General features: G+C 43.7%; 2 protein-coding genes across 2 annotated transcripts; one reads left to right on the top strand and one right to left on the bottom strand. All coding sequences in view use genetic code 11, as the record gives it.

Moving 5' to 3' along the window:
- Positions 1 to 201: 201 nt before the first annotated feature.
- EGR_07228 (Homeobox protein EgHBX4) lies at positions 202 to 3,189 on the bottom strand (the record flags this gene model as incomplete). Its single annotated transcript, XM_024496477.1, has 3 exons — positions 202 to 413; positions 2,454 to 2,907; positions 3,034 to 3,189. 3 exons carry the CDS (start codon positions 3,187 to 3,189, stop codon positions 202 to 204), a joined length of 822 nt encoding a protein of 273 aa, XP_024349062.1.
- A 7,971-nt stretch (positions 3,190 to 11,160) lies between these two features.
- EGR_07227 (hypothetical protein) lies at positions 11,161 to 17,513 on the top strand (the record flags this gene model as incomplete). Its single annotated transcript, XM_024496476.1, has 9 exons — positions 11,161 to 11,238; positions 11,289 to 11,459; positions 11,831 to 11,981; positions 12,059 to 12,223; positions 12,316 to 12,458; positions 12,737 to 12,831; positions 13,693 to 13,778; positions 17,111 to 17,201; positions 17,444 to 17,513. 9 exons carry the CDS (start codon positions 11,161 to 11,163, stop codon positions 17,511 to 17,513), a joined length of 1,050 nt encoding a protein of 349 aa, XP_024349061.1.
- Between the last annotated feature and the right edge of the window lie 4,916 nt (positions 17,514 to 22,429).

The following is a 22,429-nucleotide window of genomic DNA, read 5'->3' as shown; positions in this document are numbered from 1 at the left end:
GCTGCCGTCATTGTGTGCCGATCCCGTAATAGGTTAGTCTATATTCGAGGTGTCAACACCGACTCCTCCTATGTTCCGCATTTATTCTGCAGCCACTTACCCATCACTTCAACCCACTGCTTGCATCATGCGACACTAGGGGGAGCAAATGCGTTCACAAAGAAAACAACTATAAGCCTTCATCTGTCGCGGCTATACGATCTATTCCCTTCGTCTTGACCGCTCCAGATTTCGAAGCTTGGCTCGACGATTTTTGAACCACACTTGAATTTTCGATTCGTTGATGCCGAGTCTTGATGCGAGCTCCTCGCGCATGCTCACGTCGGGATACCTGTTCACCCCAAACACTTCCTCCATCGCCTCGAGTTGTTCTGGTGTGTAAATTGTCCGTTCGCGCCTAGATGGAGCCTGGGCTAAAGTAAAGTTACAAAGCAATGGGTAGAATTGAATGGTGAGGAAAGAATATTTCCTTCAAAAAAGACACTGTGTTCAATACGGTGCGCCTACTGAGTCCTTCGTAGCAAAATCTGTGTTAGCGGGCGGACAGTGGATTATCATCCCGTTTATCCGCCATTAGTCCAACTATTAACACCCCTGTCACTATCTTCCGGTAAATATTCCAATGATATCCTAACGACAAGCAATTCATGTCGTAAAATGCTGGAATAATACTCCCGACGTCAAATAAAGAGTTGAATCAATGAGTGAAACTTCGAATTTGCCGTCCAATATATTGTTTAAGGGCCAAAACCACCACCCATCCTACCACAATATTCACCCACAATAAACTGTGCAACCTTTCCAATGTAATACAACCTCATGAATAAACTGATTCGCACTGATTTCTATCAGCTTCTTCAATTCACACCGGGCATGAAACGCAGCTTGTGTTGTTGTGCCATTCAAGGGCATCAAAAGGAGCGCATTAACACATAGAAACACCGTAAAACCAAATGGCTCTAAATGCAGCAGCCATTGCGCCTGTTAATTTAAACCAGATCACTTTATCCATTCAGCGAAGAGACCACGTGAAGAAAATAAGGTTGTGAAATTATGAACCTCGTCCACGTGGGAGTGCGATTCTGTGGGCCATAGGTGCGGTAGTAATGGCCTGTTAGAAATGGGGAAAACAACAATTTTGTCTACCTAAAGTCTTTGCCTTTTCACTGGTATTTCCTAATGGGTTGTACCATTTCCCCCTTCCACTCATTCGTAATGCTCCCTCCCAAGTCAAATCGCCAACTATGTCAATGAACGGCGCTAGGAAATCAGTGACAATGTAGACAAGTCGAATTTCTGCTATGCAGTGATTGCACCGAACAATAAACTCGTTTGGATACTCATTCTCATCATGAGAGTTGGACCGTTTCGGGTTCATTTTACATCCGAAGCAAAGTTTATTCAAGTGATTCGGCTGATTTATGGGCCCATCTACTAGGATAGTTCTTCTAGTTCTAAATTTACACCTAATTTCATGGGCACGAATGAAACGAACCCACACATTGTGTTTGTGACAATCCTTTTCAGGAACGAAAATAAGTTGGATGGATGAATGGGAGGCACTGCAATAATTGAGGAGGAGACACGTGATGGAGAAAACTGGCGCAACTACTCCTCATGTGAGGCATTTCCCGCAAAACCTCCCTCAGAATTCAAGAGTTTCCGCTGGATTGCATCTTTAAAAGGATGTCAGAAACCTGGATAATGGCATCCACTTTACTGTGTAATGATACGTTATACAGAACTCTCCTCTGATCGTTAGAGCCCTCTTTTCAATCGGTCCTTGAGACCTTATGGTACCCTCGGGAACAAACGGTTGCAACTCCTTCTTGAAAGAAACCTTATTTTGTTCCTTTGAGGAAAAAACAGTCCTCATCATCCTTTCCTTAAAGTTGCATCCTCTGGCGTGATCACTAAGGCCTGACACTTTTAGCAAACTTGCCTAGTCAGTTAGAGGCAGATAAAGCAATAATTTTGAAGACCGACCATGACCTTTAACGTTGGACGGTTGGTGCCCACACCTTAAGGACATGGTGTTAGGGCTGCGTTGTTAGTGCGATCGACAAAAGCAATTCTGATTTGATGAATTCTTATCCCAACCCTCAACCTGACACACATCTGTGACGCCTACCGACTGCATTGACTCACACTTTGAGGGACTCGAGTGCGACGAACTTAGTGAAGAAATTTAACATAGAAGCTGGGACAACCCTTTCCATGTAAATGAATGGAACTTGAGTAGACCTAAACATAAGCCCCTGAAAGGTTAAATCACTGCCTTTTAGAAGAGGGCTGAAGGTTTAATTTACTTACTGCGCAACTCTGCCAAGCTAGTCCAATTGTCTTCAAGACCAAACCAGGGATACTAACAATCATTACATCAAGTGCAAAATTATGAAGGCATTTCAATTACTTATTAAACCAACTTTTGGCTACTTCAAATTACTTCCTACCTCTGCTCTCTGCATTACAAGCCACATCCTGTGAAATGCCCGCCTCGGACTCCATCCCACTCTTGGTTAGAGGGTGTTGCATTTGCTGCGAAGGCATGCTCGTTACTGACATGAAGGGAATCAGTTGCTGATGTTGACAGTGACGATATTGTTGTTGCAAGTGATGGATGATTGCGGCATGCGATAAAGTTGGCCTCGGTGCATGTGAAAGACTTGAATTGAAGCTATGCACCACATGATTTGGGAAAGCGGACTGTATTCGTGGCATGGACCCACTTCGGGTCCGAGATACTTCTTGGACTGTATTCCACGTAGATTTAGGTAAAGGAGGAGGATCAACGAGAGGTGGTGATGAGTGAGGTAACTGAAAAGATGTGCCTAAGACTGCTCCAGGCAGCATTTCATTCCTGCCATCATCTCCGCAGTAGCTTCCACTACTCTGTCGGTATGGCATCTACGAAAAGTTAAATATTTACACGAGATGTCAAGGAAACATTAGTCCATTTATCCAACAGGGAACGCCACAGTAGGTGACAGAGAAGGAATGCTCCGTTAAAAGGACCTAGGTACAAGAGCTTACGTCCATTTCTGGAGCCGAACTTTCTGGTGGTGTAGACTGCGGTGACTCCCTCGAGGTCAGGAAATCGGGAGCACCGACTGCGTCATACTGGCTGCTGGCAACAAAACCCCCATTTGGACGATAAGGGCTGCGTTGTTGTGATGCAAACTGACGCATGGGAGATGGAGTAAAGTTGAATAAGATCGCAGTAGTGAATCAGAGCTACTAATTAGCACCTGCTTAAGAGATGTGCATGTCATCTGAGGTGGTAATACCATTACTCGAAGTACGCTAAAGCGGGTCTCGTTAGGGAAAAGGCATGAGAGAGAGAGAGCATGAGAACTTACCGGAGCAGTATGAAATGACGGTGCCACGGCCGAACCGTAGAGAGATGAGTAGGGAAAATGAGTTGCCGCTGGTCGGCGGGGCCGGGTTGGTGTCTGTATTGGGAAGAAAATAAGAGAATGTCTAAAATCCTCTTCACCAGGAGCAAAGTTGGAACATGGGAGGAAGCATTAAAAAGGCAATAAATTGGATTGTGAGTGGCAAAAATTCGTTTGGGCTTTAGTTAATAAAGGAAGGAGCAACCATTGACTGCCTAAAATCTCCGAGTAGGACCTTCTTTCCCATGGTTGCTTACAGACTGATAAAACAGTAAATAGGAAACTGAGAGTCTCGTTAAGCTTTGTCTCAGGCTAAACTCCGTTGGCCAGGCAACGTGGCTCATTTGTGGTGAAAAAGTTAAAGTTGGAAAACAACCTGCATCCTTTGCATTGGAGTGGTTATCGGCGAATAGGGCTGTGGCACAGTCGATGTTGAACCTGGTGAGATGTGAGGTACAGGCGTCATTGGCACAGAAAGCTAAAAGGGTCGCAAAAGAAGCAATGCGGAGAATTCTTTTCTACACCTAATTTCCATTGGGAAAGATGGTTTTCCTAATGATACATATATTAACTAGGAAAGCGTAAAAAGAATAATCAAATTCGCCTTAAGAACTAAGAAGTGAATCAAATTTGAATTAACTAAGTCAGTTATCTATGACCACGTGAAGACAGGCAACAACCACATGGAGGAATACGAGAGGAGTAGAAATGATGAGGAGAAGGCAGCATTGCTTTCTCAAACGAAAGCCAGGTATGGGGTCATGCCATGGCTATGCACCGCGCCATGAGGTTTGAGACATTGCACTCTCTTGCAAGGCTGATCTGTCAGTCCCACCCTCTCTCAGATGATTCCCGCATAACTGCTAACTTGATGCAGTAGATGGATAGCAATCGTTATTGTTTGGCTTTCAGCAAGCAGACAATTTTAAGCAAACAGCATCGTCTCCTGTTGTCCATTCGCACATCACGTAGAAGTGAGACCAGATCGTTCAGCAACAACGAAATGCGTCTACTTTTGGTCAATAAACGTTGGAAATCAACCCGTCAGGAGGGAAGCAACCAGATGAAGGAACTTTAATGTCAAGTGGAGGAAGTGAAGAGGTCTGTTGGTATCTATCATTGTACAGAGTGTATCTCATTCGTCCAAGCTTTCACACGATTAAGTGGTCATTTTTATGCCAAAAACTATTTTCATAACCCATCGCTGACACGTCAACTCCAATTTAGCAACACATTCAACTCATTTATTCTAACTACCTCTAAATATTGAGTTTTGCTCGGTGCCTCCCCCAAATGCCACACAGCGGATAGAGGGGGAAGCGTTGCTGCTTTCGAATCAACCGAGTCAAAATCGGTTCGTAAGGCAGACGTACTCAGACCACATTCGCTGTGTTCAGCCGGCACTTTATAAAAAAGGATCCAAAGTATGAGGAAATCAATTCAGAGTAAGAAAGGGATTCCCCTAGACTGATTCATGCCTCTGTGAATAAACAAAAGTAGTCCACGAACTTCACCGTAAAATTGCACAAAATTTGAAGTCGCTCAGTAGCACCTTTTCTAAGCAACACATCGTCTTATTTCAGATGTACCAAAATTCAAAGTGAAACTACAAAAAAATGTTGAAGAACAATGTACAAAGGGATTAGATTTTACCTGGAGGAACCGCATGGCAGGCATTGGCACTGGGTACACAGAAGAGACAGGTAGTGCTGCGGCTACATGCGTCAGCGTCTAAATTGGACGGATTGGAACAAAGACAAGTCAAATAGTTTCCGTCCAGAAGAAGTATACTCTTACGTAATTACAGACTCAAAATGCAGGCACATATTTAGCCTTTCAAGCAGGTCGCTCCTGATTCGAAATATTTGCACAAATTTGTGGTGACCCATTCACCTCCAACTTGTCTAGCTATCTCAGTGGTTCCAGCAATTGGATTATAAAATTCATTAACTCTAAACAATGGTACTGCTCCTAAATTGTGCTATTTTATAACAAAGAGGGCAACTGTTCTAGGTTTTAAACAAAAATGTGATTAAACATCAGATAGTAACTCTTAAGTGGAGTACCACTTGAAATGAGGAGTAGATGTGCGTATGTAGGTGTGTGTGTGCATGAGAACCTACTTTATCATGCCATTTAACGAGGACATAAATTATCTCTTCGCACACAAGCAAGGAAGAAAGTGAGAAATCTGAAGTGCAAGCCAATCTCACACTTTCGAAGTACTCTCCGATCGGGAGGAAACGAGTGGCCAGGATGGAGGTAATACAAACAGTACAGTAAAATGAAGAGCTCACCTCTGCAGAATTGAGGCCTGCGGTTCCGCTGATCGGTTCATGGTCTGTGCTACAGCCGGAAGATCCTTGAAAGCTGGAGAGTGGATAAGGCAGATACGGATAATTGGTGTTATTCAAATGTGAACTCTGTGCTGCGTTACCCCGTGACTCCTGATACGATGATTCCGCCTTTAGTTCCTGGTCATCAGATTCACTACCGCTATCTGTAGAAAGTATTACATTAGTTTCACCTTTTTTTTAAAAAAAACAGGAAGTGTACATACGCAATAAAGCAGATAAAACAAATGGTGGGTTAATTCTACTGACTCCAAAAGAAAAACCGTCAGCTGATATCACTAAGTGGGATCAGGTTGATAATCTACTTAACAATCGTATTAATCCGTTAAGTCAGAAGTTCTTAGGGAGAATTTCTAATGAGGGATAATGCAGAAGCTGCAGCACGAGGAAGTCGTAAACGTAAAGAAGTAATCGCATTGTAACGGATCTTGCAGCCAAGACGCAGACATTACATAATCCGCTTACACATCTCTGTCAAATAATGCAACAGACTTCTGAACTATTAAATTTTATAAATACAATCTCGTTCTTCATTGGGCTTTCACTTAAAATTGTGTGCGTTCATTCCTGGACTGTGATTGGCTAATGCGTTCGCCACCTAATCATAGAGTGCCGGTAGAGCAGTCATACGAGCCAATCATAAGGCTGAACAGTAGTAACTTGTAGGTGATAGAATTTGCATTAAAAAAATACAGTTCAAAGCATAACAAGGCATTTTTGTAAGTAGTCAAGAAGAACACAGGCTGAAAAGGAAGTGTTTTGCAGTTTTTACTTGCGAATATCGAAGCAGCCGAAGTAAGGTGGAAGCAACCATTGGAATCCGAGATAGTGCAAGCGAACCTTCTAGAATGCAAAAACAAAAAAAGTAACAAATGTTATTTCCGAATTTTCCTCAACAGCAAAATGAGAAGTTCAGAAAGTAGTCTTTTCTACTCGTTGTTGGAGCTGTTAGGCTGGTAGGCATAGGCATGTCCTCTAAATCACCCAATGCGGAGAAGAAAATGCTTGCGACTAAGTATTTCTGCTCATGGTCAAGACAGACACAAAGGCAAGAGATTAGTGAGTGGGAAGTGGCCTACAAACAGGTGGTAGTAAAAATCGGGTCGGCGAAGAAATATTGGTGAAGCGGTTTAGCAAAGATACCTGATCAAATGGAAGGCAGGTTGCTTAATTCCAACTCTAAAGAATTCGATAACGTAGTAAAATAATAGGAAGGATATGCAGAGTACATTTACTTCCACCGACGCAGATGGAAGGATCGACATTGAATGCGCAAAACGCATTCCACCACGGACAGCAATGCAGCTACGTCAACGTCACATGGGCGGAGAGTGAAATAGCGAGTTGTAACACGATTGAGAGGACACATGAATGGTTGGCCAGAATGAAGCTCACTTTTTCTCACATTGACAAATGCCTGCACATCACCATCCGGGACGGATATCGCATCCTTTTGCAGGTGCTGAAAGACCGAGATGTCACGGAGAAACGCTGATGCAATATAAATTACTTCCTCTCAAATCTGGACATCTGTTGTGGTTTAAAATTAACGCACCACCCTTTTACATACGAAATGTTATTACCTTGTATTTTGCCACGTAAACAGCTCATAAGCTTCTTTGTTAATAATGGTAGGTGGCACAAAGACCGAATTGCAAAGTTCATTGACCGTAATGTTGCCTTATCTTCATCATCCGTGCTCCCCTCTTATTCCTCCAGGTGATTGTCACCTTGTCTGCACACCAAGTGGAATAAAGAGTTGGGTAATGAAAGGGGCAGAAATGAATAGAAAAGGATGGATAGGGCTGAAATGACGTTGACGACTCCTAACGTTAAATGTGCTATTATTTTGCTGAGCTCATGAAATCTCAGGTTCCAGGGGACATTTCTTTATTCTTTAGCGACAAGTCGACATCATACCAAAGTGGGATGTTCCTAGAGAAGCTCAACTTTAAATAAAGCATCTTTCATGAGATGTGGTGTTTGGAGTCCCCCGATAATGCAGACAGTTACCGTGTCGAAATCTACTATTTATCGGATGTCTGCACAACCGTCTCAACGAAGCGAGTCACGTACTTGTGGTTCAATCATCGGGCGACGAAGTTACGGAGCCAATACCGCACACGCTAGTCTCCAAGTCCTATGTTGTCATGGCAACACGTCTGCAAATGTCACGTACCACATAGGACTGAGCTAAATGGACCATACGATTCATAATGGAGAAATGTGACCATCAGGTCTCCTACTGTTCACTCATTTGATCACAAAATTTTGGCCATTCTTTAGGTCAGGAATTGTGACTGCTGGTATTTAAGTCATTCCAGAGGATGATATAAAGCCCACCAGCAGAGAAGTGCAGTTTATTGTTATTCTATTGACGGGATGGAAAGGAAATGGCATAAAGACGTAGTAAAACACGCAGATTGAGTAGTCTGTGTTTACTCGCTGCAGTGTTCCCTTCTTTTCTCTCGCCACTGTATTATCCGCTGGAACCAGAGAGGGATAACTTGGAAGTCTAGATGTAGAGTAGGTGCAAACCACCGACGAATAACCTCTGTATTACACCTTTAGTAAACTCTGATAGCAAGTTTAGCGAGTTTTCTATGAACCACTGGGGTATTAAGAGAGGTAGACAAGTAAACGCGTGCATGAAGTATTCCTTGTGATTTTGCAATTTACATCGCTTGATTTTCTCACATATCCTTCTCACCTCCTTTCGCGTTGTATGGGTGTCTGCTGTCAGCGTGTGAAGTGAGGCTCACACTCTCATCGACTCAAATTACACTGCTTGAAGAGCACGTTGAAGTGCTTGACACTTCATTACTTCTCTTGCATCCTGTGCATCATCGTTTGTTGAAAGCAAACGATGCTTCATTCTCAGGCTTGGGTTACGAGACAAGCACAACATTTTCCATCATCATGCACAGATAACGAGATGGATTTCCACATCAATTTTACCTCTTCAAACTTGTTGTTCGCCTAATCTTCGTAGGGAAAAATGCTTTTAGATTTGTATCAGCGATCAGATGCCATAGTGGAGAAAGCGATTGAGGAATAGTAGGTCAGTGTATTTGCGACTGAGGCTTCAACTACGTCCAGCGGGGAGATAGTGTCCTGGCTACCCAAGGACCATGAGGCCTGTGCCATTGTTGGCGCAAGTTGGATTTCCCCAGCAAATTTCGCTTATTCCTGGCTATATCCAAGTTGAGATGTTAATACTTGACTTCGAACTCTTTTAGCATCTGATATTCATCGTGAACTATAAAAGACTGACTTATTTAGCCTGAGTGGTTCATTAAATATAAGCAAGCAACTGACACCTGTACCTTTGTTGCTGTGGCACCTCATACCAATTCAAGTGTTGTAACTTTCGAGGTATGCAGCACGCACAACACAAAACCGGACATGAACACCTAAATAAGCCCCATATCACACAGATGAACATCGAAAATCAGTCTAAGCCTTATAGAATGCAAAATCTACTAACAATTTACCTATCACGCTTCCCTACAACGCTTAATTGAGGTGTCTATAGCCAATCGAAGTAGGCTTTGCATAAGAGGAGGCTCGTCTCTTTACCCCCCGGAAGTGAACTGCAGTCCAGAGAATAAACGACTTCAGTTGATCGACAGAATTTAATAGCAGGAAGTGAGCTGCATCAAGGCGAACAAGGCAAAGTAGAAGATGCATTTCAAGGAAGGTGGAACCTAATTTCAAACGCCCCTAAAAGGCCATACTATCCTGACGGTACTGCAAGTAGTGGGGGGAAGAGTTACCCCTTTCCAAAATCCAGCACGCGTCTGGTCGGCTGATCCTGGATTGGCATTTCCAGGCACCAGTGATAGACGAAGTCTGCTTAAACCATGAGACAATTCACGAATCTCTGTAAAGTACTCCAAATGCAGTATAGTGACAGGGTACTTCTTCGGTCAGCAGTAAAAGTTGAAAGAACTCCTTCAGTGATGATGGTAATGTCGTTTTCCAGCCCTCAGTTCGCCGGACGAGCATTCAATCTTCGATAAGAACAAATGCAGTTTCTATCCGTTGAAACTGGCTATCCCTTACCTTTATACACTCTGCATTCCCGGATTCACTTGAATGAACCTCTTAGGATGGTTCATATCAAAGTAATTTTTTGCAGACATAGTTGCAAACAAAAGGATTGTAAGCTAACGAATTGCATCAATTGCGTTGGAATCGCCATCTTCCTGATTGAAAGCTGTCGCACGGACTTTGTTCCTGTTCTGTGGACAGTGCTGGTAGAAGCCAAGTGGAAGGATGTCCAAGGGGCGTTCAGACGAACTCACACATAGGAAGGAATTGATGGAACTTAAGGGCTATCCCCTTCTTCTAGTTCCTCTTCATTCAACTTCTACACTAGTGACGTTTCTTTCATCTCACCGCCCATCCCATCGGTCTTTCAGTTCATTTATAATTTTATGTTACACTCACTTCTACAACACTCCAGTTTTGCATTCCCTACGCAAAGTTTATTTAATTTGCTATGCGAGCCAAATTCAGTGAATATTTTGTTGAGAGGTGATTCTCAGGTAAGAAGTGCCAAGACTTATTTTTGTGATTTTGATGCACAACTTCTATCCATTACTCACAATGCTACCATAACAATCGATCAGCTGGAACTGTTCTGATTGGCCGGTAAGTCCTTTTCGGTTATCGGTCGGACGTCAAAAAAGCCGCGTTTACACCCCCTTACTTGGTGGCTTTATCTACCACGAACAAAGTCAAACCTTATGGACGATAACTAGTGTAGTTAATTTGACCCGCTGGGACTACCACTCCCACGAAAGCTCGCAAATTGGACACAATAATTCTCTTCTCCCAGTTTAACCTTTGCATTTCAGATTTCGGAATGAACAGTAACAAATACTGGCTGTCAGAGGTAACATTTTTTCATGCGTCACACCTTGCCATACCCACGTGTAACTCTTAAAGCTTTTGAAGTAGGAGCGAGCTCTACCCCCCCTGCCATGTCTAAATGCTACTTGCGAAACCCTAATGAACACTCTTCTGTTTTGACTAGGCAACACTGGACGAGGTTATTTCATTTATTCCAACAGAGAGAAGTTCTGATTATTTACCACTAGACGCATTCGACGAAGATCAGGTAGATGAACTGCGAACAGTAATGCATTTTAACAACTTTCTTAATGCAGTTTTACCCAATCATGCCCCTTCTCCCCATCACGATGTCAAATACTGCCATCACACAGGCCTGAAGCATCTTTACTTAAATGTGTGGCTGAGCTGTGAGCTCCTTATTATTGGGAATGGAGTTGTATTGCGACAATTTCCATTTACACACATTTGGAATAATCTCCCAGGAGGTGCCATATCAACCGAATGGCGGGCCAATTGGGAGCGCAGAATACATAGACTTCCGAGCCTACGATATGTGGGACAGAGCGGAGCCTCCTTCTTCACCTCAATACTATCGTCGCATGCCTACATCCGCAATATCCATCGTAGAGGTAAGTTTGAGGTAGTTTTTCCTTCGTCAATTACACCTCTTTCAACGAAGGAGTCGGATGGACCGAAAGAGGAATCTGAGCCAGTCTTTCAGCATAGTGATTTAAACAGTGTTTCAGCAATTCGAGATGGACCGCCAGATGACCCTATGCTGCACGTCCAGTGTGGCAAATTGGATATTGTGTCAGACTTCCAAGAAGGACCTTCAGAGGTCCCTATGCCAGTAGTTCAAAATGGTGAATTGAAAGGTGGTTCAGGATTTCTCGGAATGTTGCGGGAAAATGAAGCAAATTTCCTTAATCTTTCCCAAAACTTAGTTAAAATTTCAGCACCGGCTACTAAGTCAAATTGGTCGCAGATGGTGGAATACTCTCGGCATTACTCCAGAAGATACATTTTACATGTCAAGAATAAGCCATGTTATATGCCCCACTGGTTTACCACTCATCAAGTGGTCTGTAATTCACGTAACGTTTCCTCACACAAGCAGTTACTACAGATTTTCCTTAATTTAAAGTGAATGTCTCTCATTATAAGCAGACCTTGTATTTAGCCATTTGTCTCATCAGAATTCCCCTTGACACTATTTTGCAGGAGCTAGATGAACAAGATATGGGCGGTTCAGACAACCAACCCCCCACCCTAATACTACTTCAAAGCAGTTACACAACTGTGCCCACACGAGAACTGAATGGAGGGCAGTACATATTACCAAATAACACTAAGCAGACACTACTAAGTAATAGTAAGTGCCGTCATTTAGAATGGTTTATTTGTTTATGCACTGACCCTTGCCTGATCATTCATCCCCTTCTCTGAAAGTGGGTTCCTGCTATCCTCAAGGTGAAGATGTTTGCTTTGTGTACTCCACGCCACCTGAACTGAATACAGGCGATTGGAATGGTACGCAATCCCTTCCTTCTCCGATCCCTCTACCGCTTCCTGATACCGGTCCCGTCAATGAACCCACAGGAGAACAGACTAGAGGTGAAAGCTAGTTTTAGGTTTTCTTGCTTGTGATGGGGTACACAGCATTTCGATGCATGCCTCCAAAGTTGTCTTTTGCTCTCTCCTTGCAGCACCTATAACCAGCAGACGGAGGAGGGTGCGCTATGAAGACTGGCAAATTGAAATTCTGACAAGAGAATTTGAAAGAAACCACAGACCGAGTAGTTCGGTTTACGCTCGCATTGCTGATGCAACCAATGTGTCGACGAGAAACGTGAGAATCTGGTTCAAGAATCGCCGCGCCAATGGAAATGTGGCAACGTGAAAGGAACAGAAGCAACATTTTTCACCCACCCTGTAAAATATTAAATAACCAAAAATTAGAAAGTGTCTTCTGCGGAATGTTGCAGGGCTTATGGTCTCGTTTCAAGATGGGTTCTCTGCTTCCCAAAAGTTGAAGCAATTCTTTTGTTTTGGATGAATTGACGGAGAAGTTGAAGTTCCGACATCAGAGTATCCAATCCTGCTGCGCTTGATTCTCGTCTCTCCTAGGTATTCACACCTCGAAAGGAAGAGATGAGCGACCATAACACGGGTGTTTGCAAGGCATTTGCGAAACCCTCATGGACAGGAAAAGGGGAGCCGAAGTAAGTGGATAATAAAATTTACTTCAGATCTGTGATTTGATACAGACTACAACCAATAGCCTCACTGTAGTTTCTACTCACGTCACCTAAACACTTGTGGGGCAGAACAATGGTGGCAAGGCAAATCAAGTGCCCCTTTTCGCTTTGTAATCGCCTTCAGCAATGCCACTGCATGCTTGCTACATAACAACGTGACCAAGTCAACCAAAACTAAATTGTGGAGGCATATCCTGACCGTCGAAGGGCTGATGGTTTACTGACTGACTGAAACCTAAAAATGCACCTTCTCTTCCCGTCTTCACACATCACTTTGATTTCACTCACTAGGCTGCTCTGGTAATGTTATGCCACAAAATCTGGCACAGTGGTGCGTGGTTGAGCCGCCTTCTGGTTTCATTTGCCAGTTGCATCAGCAGTTGTGACGTCGTCTTTTCGGAAGCACAGTTGCTGCCCTTGGCAGGATGAGTTGGAATGAACTGCAGTAAAGCGAATTGAAGTGTCTTCCACTGCATGCTTAACTAGCCAAGTTTTCCAAGTGATGTGGTGCTCACTTCTGTCCGGGAGCATGGTCTTGCGACCACGCTTTTGGTCGTCCTGTCCATTAACCAACTGTCAAATCATCCACCTTAAGTTATCAATCCTCCTCTGCACAGCTGCGACTTACTAGAACGTAGGAAAGGATGACAGCGCTGCGGAATCACCGTAAAAGGACCTTTGCATGCAGAGCAACACGATGTTAAACTGCTTTGATTGGCACTATTTGAAGGGTTTTAAATTATTACTTCACTACCTACAACTGCATTCCGTTTTCAAGGCCATTCAAATCATTGGAAATGCGTGAGGATAGAGTCACCCCTTCAGCCAGTTGGTAATCAAGTGCACATACGCCGCATCACCTCCCTCTCCATCCCCTGCCCTGCCACCCTCCCTTTCGCCCTCGCACACCTGTAGGTGGATAAAGACGAACAAAATCAAATGCAGCGGCCTGCATAGCCAAACATAATTTGGGATGAGGTGTCATCTCCTCCGCCTTCCTAAAGGCATCCGTTCGGTGTGCATTGAGAATTTGGCAAGGAGGACTCTGAAAACAATGCTCTCAAATACTTGGAACATGCAAACTCATTTGGACGTTGAGGCTAACCGCAATGACGAATTAATACATAGTTGAACCGCAGTACTTTCGCTTGTAACTTTGTCATCAATAAGTCATCGGGATTGTGAACCCTTCCCAGGAATACAATTAGGTAAAATCGCGAATGCGGAATTGGTGATACGAGAGGGTGGTTAAGTTCAAAGGACAGAAACTGCGTTTATTTTTCTCGAATTCTGATGGTTCGTTTACAGGACTGATTGGTGGGAAAGAAATCACCATCATTACTGAATGACGTCTTTACACTTCTACATTACTCAGATGTCACACTGCTGACTGAGTGAGTGCTCTGCCACTATTCCGAGCTTGCAGTCTTTCGTTCAGCAAGCACGTACACCACTATAAGCTCTTCCCGAAAGGCGCCAACACAGAGTCGACGCAAAGGATGTGTGTTGGATTTTGGGAGCAGCAGTCCATTTCCACCTCCACTGCTTGCAGCACAGTCAAAGGTGTTCATTTGAGAGCCTTACTTCCCTTGAATGCATCCTCTGCTTCACTTTGTTCTCCCTGATACAGTTTACAGACTGCCACGAAATTACGCAAGTCAAAATGGATTAGTTTATTTCTCCACACTGCAGTCCACTTCCAAAGAGCAAATGAATCAACCCCTCTTATACAAAACCCACTTCTATTTGGCGTTGGGAGGAGGCTCGATAAGTTGATTAGCAACTTCAGACAGCTCACTTCCATGTCAGCAAGGTTATGTGTTGGCAATCATTACACAAGACTGAGACTACGTTTCGAGCATCTGAGATTACAACGAAATGAACGCTTGCCTTCGCTAATTGGGTGTTATAGAGCTTATTCCTGATTTCACGTCCGGTTTTGTGCTATACATGTCATTAACCACTAGACTTACAACCTATAAACTTGTATGAGATAACATAGCAACCAGGACGAAGATGTCCGTTGCTTACACACTCACATGAGGCAACTATTATTTAGGAAGACTGTCAGATACTAGAAATAGGCCAAAGTTAAGCATAGACAGCTCAGTTTTGCTTCTCGATGAGGGTGAGCGAAGTTTGTAGGCTCTCCAATTTGCGTCGACAATTAAGCAGACCGCGTGGTCTTTTGGCAACCAAGAGATTATCAGCCCAACTGGGCCTAATTGTTGCCTCAGTGGTAAAAACACCCGCTCCCTATGCTTCTCAGTCACTTTCTAGCCTTTAGTATCGGATCAATGATACGATTCCTAAAGCATTCTACCTCGCCAAGTTTAGGTGAATGACAAGTTTGAAGATGTCAAATGTGTGCCAATCCATCTTGTCATCTGTATGCGATGATTGGAAACGATGTGAGTGCTTTGTAATTCAGGCCTGAGAATGGAGCGTCTTTTGCTTTCAATTAACTACGATGCACAGGATGCAAGGGAACTAATGAAGTGTCAGGCACTTCAACGTGCTCTCCACACAATGTAATTTGGGCCGAGAAGAGTGTAAGTCGATCTTCACTCGCTGACAGCTGACTCCCATGCAACGAGAGGGGCAGTAAGGAGGATGAGCAAGAAAATGAAGCAAAGTGAATTGTGATATCACACAAAATACTTCATGTCTTTTAACTGAATGAATGCAAGCGCAGTGTGCACTTTGGTAAATGTGGGGTCTCTTGGTGCTTCAGTAGTTCATTGACAACCTCGCCCTAAGGCAACATTTAACATTCACATGGATCGACCCACATTCGGAGATTATTAGAGGGGCAATGCAAAGACTATGTTTTGGTGGAATATGAGTGAACTGTTCAGATGGTTTCACCTCCTCAACATCTAGACTCCAAAGTTAATACGCACTTCTGGCTTCGACAGCCAATGCGGTGACGAAGGAGAAGAAGAGGGACCGATGCAGAAAATAAACGCAGGCTATTCAGTCTCTGCGTGTTTTACCACTCCTCCATGTCGGATTTCCTCCAATTCGTCAATGCAATAACAATAAACGACATTTCTCTGCCGGTATGGTGTATTGCACCCTCCAGAATGACTTGTAGACAAGTGGTAGGGACTTCGTGGCCTAAAGAATGTCTAAATTTTCGTGATCAAATGAGCAGACGATAGGAAATACCAGATGGTCACATTTCGCCTGCATGAATAGTATCATCCACTTATCTTGGACCAATGTGATACGTGACATTTGCAGACGTGTTCCCATTGGAACACAGGATTTGGAGTCTAGCGTGTGCGATATTGGCTTCTCAGCTCCGTGACCCGATGATTGAACCACAAGTACGTGACACAGCCACTCCGTTGAGAAGATTGTGCAGATATCCAGCAAATAAGAAATTTCGACACGGTTTGTCTGTATTATCAAGGGACTTCGGGCACATCTATTGAAAAATGATTTGCTCAAAGTTGGGCTTCACAAATAACGCTTTATGTGTTTGTTTCATAACTTTGGCGTGGTATTTAGCCTGGCAGGAACTTGTCACCTGTGCGCGAAAATGGTACAATAGTTTTGAAGGAGGAACCATCACTTTTAGTTGGAAATATCCCTTTTTGAAAGCTATGGAAAATGAGTGTCTGTGTGTCTTTTGAATAGTTAGAATTCACGTAAGACTAGTACTTGTCCACACTACGTAGGGGGTTCCGAATTTGACAATGAAGTGCAATTGACACATGAAAATTTCCTTCCCTTCCAATGAGTCCACAGCAATCGGAGCAGGAGTATCAAAATCTCGGAGAGCAAATACTCATATCGCAGCAATGCCACCCTCTGCTTCCTCATCTGCATTCACTTGAATTGCTGAACACTGATGTGGTCCAGTTTACTGCACCAAAGTGCTAACTAGGCGACATTCAAGGATACCCGTCTTTCGTCACGAGGCCAAAGATGATTGTAAAATGATTGCCGATGCTAATGGAGGCTGCGTCTTGATTGTCAGGCGACTCTATTCGGCCGCGCCGTTATGACCACTGAAAGCGCGAGTAGTACCAACTTGTCCTGATTCTTGACATGGATGGAAGCCATCACATATGCGTTGCTAGGCGTGAGTCATTGGACAAATCGGCCTGAACCGGCAATTTCAATTCATTTTATGTTGATCACACCGTGTCGATGACAAGTTTAGAGAGTGGTATGCCTGCAAACCTGCCAGTATCCCTTAGGTCTCTTTGTTTTCTCCTTTCACTGATTGCAGGCAAGCCCAACGAGGGTCAGCTGGCCAAAAGACAAAATGACGACTTTAGTGTTACAGGAATCTGTAAATATGCTGATGATGTGGCAGATGGGTACGATTTTTAGGTGGCTCTAATCCAGCCACCGTTGATCACGGCAGTGCAGGTGGTGGCGGTCGCTGATACGCCAGCGAGCTATTAGAAACGGGTCAACTCTTAAAGCCACTGACAATCCCTCCTCACAATTGATATTCATTCCCGAGAGTGCTTATTCAGCATATGGATCGTCCTGGTATGGATTATGAAATCATCAACATCCGTGATGAGAGTGCAAAGGTGAATTGTCTTTTCTGTAGGAACCATGAACTAAACTTGCACGACTGCTCGACACCTCGAAAAGTTGCCATCTCCTGGGCCCAGAGATAACCTCCTGTCATTTGAATAGCACAGAAAACGTGAATGTTGCAATGAGTCTAAGAGACTGCTTTGACAAAAAATACGAAGTTCTCTGGGTTGCGCTGGAAGTACGTCGCTTTCGAATAGGTCTATGGCACTACCTACAGAAACCATGTGTTATTTTTCGTATTGGTGAGGGCTCCCAAGGGACTCCGTAATACCTGAAATCAGGCTGGTGACTGACTCCCTTCGGTTGGGGGGGGTGGGCAAAGTCAGTGTCTCATTCCTAATGGGCGGTCCTGGTGTGTATTGCTGCCATCGTTCAATTGGCGTATCGGCAACTACTTGGACAGCCCAGTTGAGCTCTTGATTACGTAGTTTTCCTCCATCCGGCACCCACTCTCCACCTTCCTCTCCCTTCATCGGTCTTGACTGCACTTGCATGTGTGCCCAAACACACCTGACCATCCAATCTGGTTTAATTATAAGTTATACAAGAACATGTTCAGTGTCCTACCAATTTCTTGCAGGCGGATCTCTAGCACTGGTACCAGCGTCCTCCTCAGTTGCAGCGCAGATGCATAGATAAATTGACGTTCGACGATTTTGCAGTTCAAAATAGGGTCCTTAACAAGTGAGAGGAGTAAAGCGACATCACTAAGCCCTTTGGTTTGTAAGTTAGAGGCCCATTCAAGATGAAAAATCGGAGACTATGCAAAAAATATTACCATAAGGCAAGCACATAGAAGGATTTATCGTCGACCTTTATGACCGATTCACTTGATGGGCCTGTCCATGGTGGGTGAGCGGTCTGGTCCAACTGGATCATTTAATCCCTTTTCGGGCTCAGGAATTGCTCTCTTATAATGACGTCAGTTTCCATTATAAAGGTCAGCTGAGATCGTTGAGGTTCTGTGGGTCATTGTGACTTTGCGCAAGCAGGGAATGACATGAAATAAGAATTGCATCGAACGGTGAAATTAAATAAGTCGTGAAGTATTCACCTAATGCTCCACACTTCTGGGAAACTAGCCAACTTCTTTGAAGCTAGACAACCGGCGAAAGTAGCACGATTTCTATTAAGAAGGTAGTGAATCAAGGTAAGCAAGAGAAAATACTTGATTTGTAGACATAATCAACACTGCAATCCATGAGCTGCATCCTCTATCAGTTAGACAATAGGCTGGCTGCAATTTTTCCTAAAATGCAATAAGATCCCTTCCCTATTCCATCTCCTTCCAAAGTTTTTTGTTTATTTGTACCCTTTTCACATCTCAACTGCATATTCTACTTAATACATGACCATGTGGCAATCAGCTGACAAGACAGGATGATAATTGCGTGGAGGAATGTGAGGAGAGTATGGAGGACGAGGATGGGATTAGGCGGCATTGCTGTCCCATGCGAAAGTGAGGTATGAAGTCTTCCCACGGGTTAGCACCTCAGCATGAGGTTTAAGACCTTGGACTCTCTTGTGAGGCTAAGAATAGGAGCCACGTCCTACTGATCCGTCGGTACCAGACTTTGCCATGAAGGCTTCGCGTATACATTGGAGCTCTGTGGAATAGACAGTTTGCAAGCTCTACTGCTACGCTTTCATCGGGCAAATAATTCCTGGTGAACTGCCTCGGCTGCCTTGGACCATTCAGAAAGCATTCACAACCTCCTGAGGGTAAATAGTATCTGTTAGAAGTAGGGGGGATCGTCCAGTAATAAGCGGAGGTACGGCCTTACGACCAATAAACACCAGAAATCAACCAGTCGGGAAGGAACCAATTCAAAGGAGGTGCATCAGTGGAAAGTGCAATAAGTGAGAAAGCTTGTTAATACCTGTTGTTGCATTTGAGTGCATTCCATTGCTTCGAGTTACTTTACGATTAAAGTGCCCGATATTGATGCCTAAAATTATTTCATTGTTTCATTATTAAGGTGTCCCTATTTTTCACCTTCAATAGTGGCGGACCTTTCTCAAGGCGATGTTCAGCAAATAATCTTTCAGTTGTCCATTGCCATAATTAAGTCATTAATTAATCCACCACTAAACAGTGACTTCTGCCAGTGCACACCATCCCTCCTTCAAATATCATGCAGCGTATGGAAATGGTTTTTGCTTTAAAATTAATTGAAGCAAACTCGGTTTGTGAAGCAGACATGTTTAAGACATATTCACTGTGTCAAACGGATAGTTTATGAAATTGGTATCAAATGAAGGCGAAACTCTTACTAAGGAAAAGTGATAGAGAGCACGGTGAATGATGACCTACCGACAAACTTTTAACCACCTTTCGTTATTTGATAAGAAGTTGGAAACTCTATGTGCCACAATATTTAAAGTAATAACGCCTGACATTTAAGCGGGCAGTTCGTCTTCTCCAGTAAACCGCAGTTGCTTTTCAGAGCTACAGTGTCCGTGAATAGACGCGGTAACTGCCTCGTGGTGACGTGCAGTCATGTGTCAGTATGACAAAAAGTGATCTTCATTTAGGCCGCTTCTTCATATGTTCTCTATCAACCATGCTGTAACTCACTGTTTCACTCTGCGTTTGTGTGACACTGACTTAACTGCGTTGCTGTCCATGCTGGAGCCCATTTTTTGCTCCACCAATGTCTGTCTTGTCATCGGCGTCAGTAAAGGTGATTTTCCCCGCATTTTCTCCTTAACACTTCAAAGTGCCTCCTAGTCGGCTCAATTTTGAATTAAGTACTGTGCTATCTGTTCGATCAGGTACCTTTGCTGACTCGCTTTACTGATATCTTCTCAATAACTGGCTGTTTCTTCAACTATCACTAATGTAGAAGCTAGCTTTTAATTACTAGCCTCTTGCCCTAGTGTCAATCTTGTCCGTTTGCGGACAGATGTGGTTGCAAAGATTATATGATTCCCCTTGGTTTAGTCAGGTGATGCGCCTACGCCTACAAGGCCGACGACTCCAGCAATGATTAGGCAAGAATACTTTCGAACTACTGACTGTATCGCAGGTAAGGCAAAGTCAAAAACAACAGTTATAACTTTCCATGTTCTTAACTTACGGGAACTTATTAATGTTACCACTGTTTTCAGTCAATACATCTGCCCTATTTTAGATAGATAAATTTTCTCCAGTTAAAATCCACAGCATTTGCGTTTCAGTGCCTGCTTTTTCAAGATTACTCCACTGCCCCAAGAGCAAATTTGAGTCGACTCATCTCGTGACTCTTGTAACAAATGATATTTCTGCGTGAAAGTTTGGTGAGCTTAAGAATCAAAGAAAGGAGCAGCCTTGAAAGCAAACCCACAACTACCAAGTCGTTGCGACGTTGACGATTGATTATGAAGTTAACTATTTGAGCAATGCAGAGAAGAAGTCGTGACTAAGTTTGGTCCTTCCAAGGGACCTTTTATTGTCGTTTGTTGCTTTTCTTGTTGGTCGAAACCGTCGATTAAAGTCTTGGGTTTATTTGCTCGTTCACGGCCAATTAGCAAGTTTTCTAGCTATTGACGATGTTTGTCAAAGAATCGGAGTGTCTCTAGTTCCAGCGACTTGGACAGCTTAGCTCAACTCCGCACAAAGGCAGGCAATCGCCAAATGATCACGCAACATTTGAGGATGCTGAGGTTTCCATTCACTCTCAGAGCTCTTAGTAATCCACCTACTATGGTTTGGTGATAAGAGTTTTTCCATCTTCGGTCGCTGGCTTTCGCAGCTGTCTTGCAGAAATGTCAGTCACCACAAGTGTCGGGGAAACTTATTCATGACCAATTTTGGGGAAACTATAATCCGCTTTTTTGGTCAAGTGGCCAAACTCACAGGCGTCAAGCTCAAGTCCAAGTCCACCACCACACATTTGTTCGTGTATGCGACTGGCCTGCATCGATAAACTGACCATTTCTTCTCAGTTGGACGCTTTCAGTGTGATTTATGTCCAATCCGTGTGTACGCTCGCAATGCTGCTGCTGTTGCTGCTCTGTCCATGTTCATACTTGTGTCAAAATGCCTCCTCCACTTTGGAAATGAGTATGGTGACCCATGTGAAATACCCGAAGACACATGGGAGATACGTTGAGGGATGGATCAATAGGTTATTCTTGAGGAATTGGATTTGGCGATTGGTTCCCTTTTGGATTTACACACGAGAGCTGATTCGACGTTAAGACGATATGGAGAAGCCAGGAGGAGTGGGTGTAATTATGTAGTTGGATGTTTATGCATCTCCTCACGGAATGTTTTGACTTCAAGTTAGGTAAAATCGCAGCGTAAAGTGTGTTCAACACATAAAGTATAGCCTATGTAGAAAGTTTTTAGGAAAGACATATAATTGCTACCAAATTTACTTGTCTGAGTAAAAATTAAAAAATTGACAGCGACTCGCTGATTGCTGGTTCAGCCTGAGGACTGCATTCGTGCAAGTGGCCTGTACCAGTGGTGCGTATTCTGTGTAGAGCGCAAGGTTGGAAGATACGGTCTGAGTTTGGAGGGGTTGATGTGGTATACTAGTGGTTGTGACGATGATGTTGATGATGTGGACGCTGCACGGGTACGGTGAGTGGCAGCAGTGAGAGCACTTGCAGTCGAGAGCCTAATTTAAAGGGTAAAAGGCACAAGTGTGTGATTGCCTTCGAGACAGTCGATGTGGGTATACCTCACGCGTGTCTGCTCTTCGGCTCAATCCACTTTTGCCCCTACGTTGCAAACTAGTGCTGACATGCACGAGCTCAAATCCTGTTGAGTTGTCAGCTGACCATCCAACCAACCAATTGGAGAGTTTGGAGCACAGACACCTCAAACATGATTGCGTTTATCAGCAATCAAGTTAAGTGAGCTGGGGGTCAGGAAATATGAGGATTTGGGGGTAAGGAAATTTGGGACATGAATAAGACGTGTGATGCGATTGGGTTATATCCAGCTGGTAGAGAAGTGGAGGAGGTACTACGTGTTCACGTTATCACTAGATTTATGCAGATAAGG

This window comes from Echinococcus granulosus (genome assembly GCF_000524195.1).
Source record: "Echinococcus granulosus chromosome Unknown EG_S00073, whole genome shotgun sequence".
In the NCBI taxonomy this organism is placed as follows: domain Eukaryota; kingdom Metazoa; phylum Platyhelminthes; class Cestoda; order Cyclophyllidea; family Taeniidae; genus Echinococcus; species Echinococcus granulosus.
Note: the sequence above shows the minus strand (reverse complement) of the source record. Positions and strands in the feature narration are given on the sequence as shown.